This window comes from Salvia hispanica, chromosome 6 (assembly GCF_029641045.1).
Source record: "Salvia hispanica isolate PSC_SH4W2 chromosome 6, Shi_PSC_v1, whole genome shotgun sequence".
In the NCBI taxonomy this organism is placed as follows: Eukaryota; Viridiplantae; Streptophyta; class Magnoliopsida; order Lamiales; family Lamiaceae; genus Salvia; species Salvia hispanica.
In genome coordinates, this window is record NC_142697.1 from 34,087,648 (window position 1) to 34,096,855 (window position 9,208).

At 46.9% G+C, this 9,208-nt stretch overlaps 1 protein-coding gene across 1 annotated transcript; it reads left to right on the forward strand.

The window, feature by feature from the left end:
* Positions 1 to 3,793: 3,793 nt before the first annotated feature.
* Positions 3,794 to 4,852, forward strand: LOC148923665 (uncharacterized). The gene has a single exon (XM_089061568.1). It carries the CDS (start codon positions 3,794 to 3,796, stop codon positions 4,850 to 4,852), a length of 1,059 nt encoding a protein of 352 aa, XP_088917694.1.
* The last annotated feature ends 4,356 nt before the right edge of the window (positions 4,853 to 9,208 follow it).

Genomic DNA, 9,208 nt, shown 5'->3' on the forward strand with positions numbered 1-9,208 from the left:
AGGAGCAGACTGAGCAGCGTCGGCGACGGCATCGGGAGGCCGTGACGAGCAGCTTCCAAGCTCTCGGACAACAGCCGCGTCGCGGCAAGACGGAGGGAGAGACAGATCCCGATGATGCCGATCATCCCTCACCGGAGATGAAGGCTGTGGAGATGGTTCGGCTGGGGATCGAACGAGAGTAACGGTAGAGGGAGTCACGGAGGCAATGCCTCCTCTGTCCTGACGCCACAGATCCGCCGAGCTCCAGTAAGGCGCGACGGCGGCGGTGAAACCGACCGTGCAGAGCCACCGTGGGAAGTGACGGAGATGTGAGCAACAACGGCGATTCATCCGGCGATGGGCAGCGACGCGAGACGCCGAGGGGAAACGCCGGCGTCGCTCCGGCAACCCGGGTGGAGCGGCGCCTTCACCGAGAGGAAGGAGGGAGATGAGTCTAGGGATTTCTTTTTCCCCCAAATCGATTTGGTGAAATGGAAAGGAGAGAGAGAGAGTAAGAACCGATGGAATTTAGGAGAAGTCTGGGCCTCTTTTTATTTTTTGTCTTTGGGCCAGAGGATTTAAATTAAGGGAGTGCATGTTGGGCCTCTTTAATTAAAAAAACAGGTACTAAGAAAATCAATTAGAGAAATGGACTACCTTTGTGTATTAATTCCTCTAAGTTGGGCCACTAGTTAGATTCCACGATGATAAATGAAATTGATGGGTTTTAGTTGATCACTTGTTTAATTTTGTTAAAACCTCCAAATGATTTAAGTCGCTCGAGTAGTTAGCGCTAAAAGACTTTTGCGAGTTAAGGAAGTAAAAGAAGGGAATAGAATGATTAGGATGCATTCATGTTGAGTTCATGTGGCTTAGTAAGCCTAATTAAATATTATTTCTATGATTTCTAAAGGGACGTCTTCGCGCGTCGTGTGAATTCAACTCAAGGAGTTTGTTTGGCTAGAGAGATAGCTTTTGAGGTGGGCATTTCTTTCAAAATGTGAACTTGCCTTTTAGCATGATTATGTGAAAATTGTGCTATTTATGTTTTGTCATGCCATTTTATGTTTTATGGATTACCTATTTGCTTGGCTATGCCAATTATGTTTAATCGAATTCGGGTCCCAGTAGGGAAGTAAAGCCTACTCGGATTAGTGTACACATATGGGGATCGTGAGCTAGCTTTCAGTTGGCCGGTCCAGTGACCGTCGTGGAATGTGGCCACATTCCCGGTTCACATACGTTTCAGATATGGTATCTATGTTACGTGATTGCGCAATCAATACTACAAAACAAAAGTACTTTTAGTGACTCGGGCCTTTTAAGTTAAAACCCCGTGCTCACTCAACTGGCTGACAAAACTTTTACGAAAATTATGTTTTTGGCAATGTGCCCACTGAGTATATCAAGTACTCAGCCCTGCATGTTTCTTTTCTAATGTGCAGGTTGAATGTGTACGAGGAGGCGAAGGTGTTGGGTACGATCCTTAAATAAGTAGATAGGTAGCCCAAGGTAGTATGTCTCCATACATACTACTTTGTCTTGGACTTTTCCGCTGCATTAGGATTTTGTACTAGAAATTTATGAGCCTAAACCGCACTCTGACTTTATTTTGGCCTTGATTCACTTTCGCCTATGAGACTAATGTCCTATGTTCGACTTATCAGTTATGCTTATCCCACTATATTGTTTTTTTTAAAGTGTTATTTAGTCACGTATAGATGCAATCACTACCACTAGGGAGTTGTGGTCGTGACAGAGTGGTATCAGAGCACCGTTCTTTCGCTCTGGACCCAAGAACCTTCTTTCAAGCCTTAGTCTAGAATGATAGTACTAGACTAGAATATGACTAAAGTGGAAAGTTTAAAAGGGACCCAACACCTCGACTCGTCGCGTTCAACCACAACAAAGGAGGTAAATACCTATATTTCTTGAAAGGTTTCAAAAAAAAATAATATATAATAATGTTTTAGTCATGCAAAAACTATACCACCTTTTTGAGGAAGATGTATCTTTCATGAAACTTTAGGAGTTGCTTTTTGGACACTAAGTGTAATGTGCTATGCATGATCAACTATGTGATCTTTGAACTTATGGTGATGGTGTTAATAACTCATATCTGGGACTATGCATGCGAATCTAGAGTGCCTAAGAAAGTATATTAGACTAGAATACCTATGAACAAATAGTTGTGAATGACAACTCTTTCACCGCTTCCAAGAGCGATGAAATCAATGGGAACATGCAAGTTAGGGCGAACCCCTAACTTTTATTGGAATATGGAATAATAAATGCGAACTACGACATACTATATTACGACCTTTACGTTTAAAAAGGAGGAAGAACGTCCAAAATTCTGAGGACCCGCGTGTCACTCAAAACGAATACTAATACAATCTACCCCTATCGGGGAAAACCCTAACGGTTTATCGATACGACGGCTAGTACTATATAGTTCACTATGCATATTACTTCTATACTTTATTTTCTCTTTTCGCGTTTTTGAGAGCCCATTCTTTCGTACAGATGGCACGACAGCGCTACACCCATCGTAGGCCGCTCCGAGCTGGCGCGGATTCCGAGGCAGTGGTTCGCTATTTCCGGTCCTACCGCCGCTGCCATGGGGATACGCTGGCGGAGTTCTTGGCTCACTACGCGAAGTTATGGGAGGAGGCCAACTGTCATGGGGTGAAGCCCTACGAGGGTATCATGAGGCTCGTCGGTTTGTTTCCTGAGGACTGGCAGAGTTGGATGACGGCCACTGCCGAGTTGTACACGTCGTCCCCACCTCCCACGTATGAGCCTATTGGGGATATGTCCGGTTTCCTGAGCGCGGTCTCAGCAGGGTGCTTCCACTTCGGTGATGGGCCCCCACCAGAGACGCAGGCGCCCGGGAGTGAGGGATTCCGCAGGTTGCCACCCTTGGCCCTCATGCGGGGTGCAGGCGGAGTATTCGAGGAGGGACAGTCGTCTCGAGCTCCCGCCCGCGAGAGGGGCCGAGTAGAGGTTACGCCCGACTCGAGTGATGAGACCGAGTCTATGGGGAGCCGCGCGGCGGATGAGGATGACGACAAGAACTCAGAGGAGGAGGGCGTGGACGACGATGAGGTCAGTGAGGAGGACTCCGAGGGAGAGGACCCGGATGAGGAGCCCGAGGAGGTTTTGGAGTGGAGCGAGATGAGGGAGGATGGTCCCGCTGAGGAGGAGCCACAGATTGGCGGCCTCGCTGACTTGGGGATGGAGTTCGTTCCCCCACCACCGGCCGGACCTCCACCAGAGACACCTCCACCTCCAGTGGAGCCCCACCTTGAGGTGCTACAGCTGTCCCACCACCCGGTGGACTTGACTCCCTTCTGTGAGCTATACCACCGCATATGGCGTTTGCGCAGGGATTTGGCCGCTAGGACCGACATTCCCATGGCACCAGTGGCAGCCCCAGAGCCACCAGAGCCCGTTGTAGTGCCAGGGCACCCCGAGGAGCTGCTGTCTCCGATCGAGGTGCTCCACCAGGGGACTAGTCATAGCGACCCGATGTGGATCAGCAGCGACTCTGAGCAGGATTGATCTGAAGGGCCTCAGACGTGTTCGTTGCAGTAGCTTAGCATTACATTTCCTTATTTCATGTATCGAACTTTGTAGGAGCTTTCTTATTTCCCTTTTGCCCTCGCATGTATCAGATATTAAGTCCTCACTGGAGGCAATTTCCCCTTGACTTATGACATGTGATGTTTCTTGGCTATGTTATTCGCTATTTGTTATTTTGCTCCTTATGTCCAAAAGAATGGTGTATTTAATGAATCTAATGCGTACGATCATGACATTCAACGAGTATAAATCCATGTTAACCCTTGTCTTAATCAGAATGCCACCACGGAGACGTGTCGGACGACCAAGGCGGTGTGCTGGAACGCCTGAGAATGTGCCAAGAAGGAATGGCGAGGTGCCACAAAATGTACCACGAGGAAATGGAGCGGGGAGAGGAATGACCCCACCACCTCCTCCGCCGCCTCCACCTCCACAGGAGCGGCGAGTGGAAGAACTTTTTCTGAGGCAGAACCCCCCAGTGTTCAATGGCTTAGGGGATCCGGCTGCGGCCGAGAACTGGATACGTGCCTTGGAGCGTATCTTCAATTTCCTGCACTGCAATGACCAGGAACGCTTGACTTGTGTGACCTTCCAACTGACAGGGTCAGCTGATTTCTGGTGGGAGGCACGGAAGAAAACTATGACCCCGGAGCAACTGGCTCTGATGACTTGGAATGAATTCAAGACTGGAATGTATGATAAGTATATTCCGAAGAGTTACCGTAAGACCAAGGAAGTGGAGTTCTATAATCTGAAACAAGGACGGATGTCCGTTACTGAGTATGACAGAATGTTCTGCGACATGTCTCGCTATGCGCCTGACCAAGTTGATACTGATGAAAAGATGGCTGATAAGTTTTGTGCCGGTCTGAGGTACGAAATAAGGATGGCCTTAGCAAGCCTTGGAGGGTTATCATACCCCGAATCACTGAGTCGAGCTTTGGATATTGAGGCAGCCATGCCCAAAGAGAAGTCAACTATGCTTGTTGCCGCAACACCACCTCAGCAACAACAAAACTTCCGAGAGAACAGGAAGTGGGATGGAGATCGTGCCCCACATGAGAATAGGAGACAACAATTTGCTCCGAAGCCACCACAGAATGGTGGAAGGCAAACCGCTCCGAATCAGATGGTAGAGCACCAAACTAGAGCCCCTCCCTGTGCTAAGTGCTCAAAGAATCATCATGAGGAGTGCAGGGCTGGGACTGATAGGTGCTTCAACTGTGGAAAGGGCGGACACTTCTCTAGAGAATGCCCAGATAAGAATGCTGGAGTAAGAGGGAGATAGAACTATCAGGGGCAGCGTCCGCAACTGCGGGCACTTCAAGCTGAGCCGAGAGGAAAGGCAACCCTACCCCCAGCACCACAACACCAGCGGCAGTTATGTCAGAGGCTTCCCACTCAAGCCAGAGCTTTTGCACTGAGGCAGAAACAACCCAAGATGGAGCAAGGGAACCAGGAGTAGGGCAATCTGGCAGGTATGGGAACTCTCCTCAGCATACCTATTGCCATTTTGTTTGATACTGGTGCATCCCACTCATTCATATCAGCACCTTGCGTGGATACTTTAGAACTTCCTACTGTTGCAATCGAACATAAGATGAGGGTGTCCTCACCCGTAGGAGGCCTTATAGATATCTCACGAACTTACTCGAACGTAGAATTCACCATGGGAAACCTTAAGTTAGTGGCTCACAATTTGCATGTGATGTTGATGTGGAGCGTCGACATCATATTGGGAATGGATTGGTTAGCCGAAAACTACGCTACCATTCTTTGTAAGGAAAGGCAGATCTCGCTGCAATACCCAGGAAAGGAACCCACAATCTTTCACGGAATCTCCATGAGGCGACGAAAGTCCATAATTTCTGCACTACAAGCGACCACTATGATAAGGAAAGGATGTCCTGCATACCTCGTCTATCTGAATGGAGAAGAGAAAGAGGACCGAAAGATAGAGGATGTAGCAGTGGTACGAGAATTTTCAGATGTCTTTCCTGACGCACTACCAGGATTGCCGCCAGACAGGCAATTGGAATTCACAATCGATCTCGAACCAGGGTCTGCTCCAGTATCGAAGGCAGCATACAGAATGGCGCCTAAAGAGTTAGAAGAACTCAAGATACAGTTACAGGAATTACTAGACCTGGGCTTTATCCGACCCAGTGTGTCACCATGGGGCGCACCAGTGCTCTTCGTGAAGAAGAAGGACGGAACACTGAGAATGTGTATCGACTACCGAGAGTTGAACAAGTTGACGCTCAAGAACAAGTATCCGCTACCGAGGATTGATGACCTATTTGACCAACTTCGAGGGGCGGGTGTATTCTCAAAAATGGACTTGAGATCAGGTTATCACCAACTGAAAGTCCGACAGGACGATGTACCCAAGACTGCGTTCCGCACCAGATATGGCCATTACGAATTCACTGTAATGCCTTTTGGGCTTACAAATGCCCCGGCAGTGTTCATGGACCTAATGAACCACGTGTTCCACCCGTACTTGGACAAGTTCGTCCTAGTCTTTATAGATGATGTGCTTATCTACTCGAAGAACGAGAAGGAACACGAGGAACATCTGAGGACCACCTTGGAGACTTTAAGAGCCGAGAAGCTCTATGCTAAGTTTAGCAAATGTGAGTTCTGGCTTAACGAGGTGAACTTCCTTGGACACATAGTAACGGCAGAAGGGATCCGCGTGGACCCTGCAAAGGTGGAAGCAGTACAACGTTGGCAGTCACCAACAACACCTAATGAGATTCGAAGTTTCTTGGGTTTGGCTGGATACTACCGAAGGTTTATTGAAGGATTTTCTAAAATAGCTAGACCAATGACTCAACAGCTCAAGAAAGGAGCTAAGGTCAATTGGACGCCGGAGTGTGAAGCAAGCTTCCAGCTGTTAAAAGAAAAGCTGACCACTGCACCAGTCCTAGCCGTGCCAGCTCCAGAAGCGGGTTATGTGGTGTACACAGATGCATCAAAGATCGGACTCGGATGCGTACTGATGCAGAATGGCAAGGTGATTGCATATGCATCACGCCAATTGAGGACGCATGAGTTAAATTACCCAACACACGACTTAGAATTGGCGGCAGTGGTACATGCCCTGAAGATTTGGAGACATCACCTCTACGGAGTTCGATGTGAGATCTTCACGGACCACAAGAGCCTTAAGTACTTCTTCGAGCAGAAGGATTTGAATATGCGACAACGCAGATGGCTCGAATTAGTCAAGGATTATGACTGTGGTATAAATTACCACCCAGGCAAGGCGAATGTAGTGGCAGATGCCTTGAGCAGGAAGGCTACACCCCAATTGGCCACTTTCCTCACGCAGAATGAGGAGCTCCTACGCGAGTTTGCTAAGATGCGACTGGAAGTAGTGACAGCACCAGAGACGGTGGAAAGTAGGATCGCCACCTTAGTGATTGAACCAGACTTAAGGGCCAGAATAGTTGAGGCTCAAAGGAGTGACGAAGCATTGGAGAAAATTCGTCTTAAAGTGAGGACGGGAAAAGAAGAGAGTTACCGCGAGGAGGCGGATAACGCCATCACTTTTGAAGGAAGATTGTGTGTACCCAATGACGAGGCACTCAGAAATGAGATCATGAGTGAAGCACATGAAACACCTTACACTGCTCACCCCGGAAGTACTAAAATGTATCAAGACATGAAGAAACAATTTTGGTGGGATGGCATGAAGAGGAGCATAGCGTCGTTTGTAGAAAGATGCCTAGCGTGTCAACAAGTGAAGGCCCTACATCAACGACCCTATGGGAAATTGCAACCCCTAGAGATTCCAGAATGGAAATGGGAACACATTGCGATGGACTTCGTGACGGGACTGCCAAAGTCCCAACGAGGAAACACTGCCATCTGGGTGATTATAGATCGCCTCACCAAAAGCGCTCATTTCGTACCAATTCGTATCACTTACGGATCGGACAAGTTAGCTCAAATCTATGTGCAAGAGATCATACGATTACATGGAATACCGGTAACAATCACATCAGACCGTGATCCGAAATTTACTTCTAGATTTTGGATAAGCCTGCAGCAAGAGCTGGGCACCAGATTGAATTTCAGTACTGCATTCCATCCACAGACTGATGGGCAGTCTGAAAGGACAATCTAGACCTTGGAAGATATGCTGAGAGCCGTAGTGCTCGACCGCGGGGGAAATTGGGAGCCAGTGCTACCACTTATAGAGTTTGCTTACAACAACAGTTACCAGGCAACTATTAACATGGCTCCGTATGAAGCATTATATGGGAAGAAATGTAGATCACCGCTTTACTGGGATGAAGTCGGTGAGAGGCAAATGCTTGGACCGGATTCTGTAGAGGAGATGATAGTAATTGTCCGACAGATCCGTGAAAGAATCAAGGAAGCTCAAGATAGGCAAAAGTCTTACGCTGATGTTCGCCGAACCGATTTGCAGTTCATGGCGGGAGACAAAGTTTTTCTGAAGGTATCCCCGTCTAAAGGGATTACGAGATTCGGCGTCAAGGGCAAGTTAAGGCCGCGTTTCATCGGACCCTACGAAATTCTAGAGGAAGTCGGTCCTGTGGCGTATAGATTAGCGCTACCACCGAGCTTCGGAAATGTACACAATGTCTTTCACGTGTCACAATTGAGGAAATATGTGTTCGACCCCAAACACATAGTCCACCAAGAAGAAATGGTTTTGGAGCCAGACTTAAGCTATGAAGAGAAGCCAGAGGCTATCTTGGACCGGAAGGTCAAGGAGTTGAGAAATAAATCTATTGTAACAGTGAAAGTTCTGTGGAAGCATCACGGGTATGAAGAAGCTACGTGGGAACCGGAGGATACGAAGAAGGAACGATACCCAGAACTCTTCGAGTAGAGCTGCACAAATTTCGGGGCGAAATTTCTTTTAAGGAGGGTGGAATGTGACGCCCCGGAATTTCATTCTTTCATTTCAAGGTAAATCGGAAACTTTTAACTTAATTAGCTTCTTTTGGAAGTTGTGTGCTCATAGAACTCTCGTTGTAATCTCGACCTTTGAATGCTAAGTATTTTGTTTCATAAATAAAGGGCTTGAACAATTTCAAAATGGAGAAATCAAAGGGGGGCACTTCTATTAAAGGAATGATAAAGAATTTGTAAAGTATGAAAGTAAATGAATAATGAATATATATATATATATATTTATACTTGGGAGTAAACATATAGGCAGATTCAACTATGCATGACCATTTCCACAGCATGATCATGATGCTTAATTGAAGAATACTAAAATAAAGAATACTATACACTTCTTTAACAACTCCAATACCTAGTATTACATGGAAATGGGAGTACAACTTTCATCTATCTCTAACCTAGAATGAAGGATTAATCAAAGGGGATAAGAGACAAAAAAAAAAAAAAAATGATAAGTAAACCTTCTTCCCCTCTCACATCCTTCTCGGTCTTGGAGACCAGAGAGGTTGCCAAAAGAGAACCTCCACATCAACCTGCCAAGGTACCACCAAAAATAGAATAAGTACAAGTCCAGCAAATTCATAGGTTAATGTGGTAAGATAAAAAGAGTAAGGATCTTGAAAAAAAGGGGCAGCCCAAGTTTGACCCATATAGACGTTTTGGAGCAGCCAAGAAGGAAGCCTCATAAGTTACACCA

What these genes read in the sequence shown, in the direction of transcription:
- LOC148923665 (XM_089061568.1), top strand. Translation starts at nt 3,794, where the DNA reads ATGACATTCAACGAGTATAAATCCATGTTAACCCTTGTCTTAATCAGA.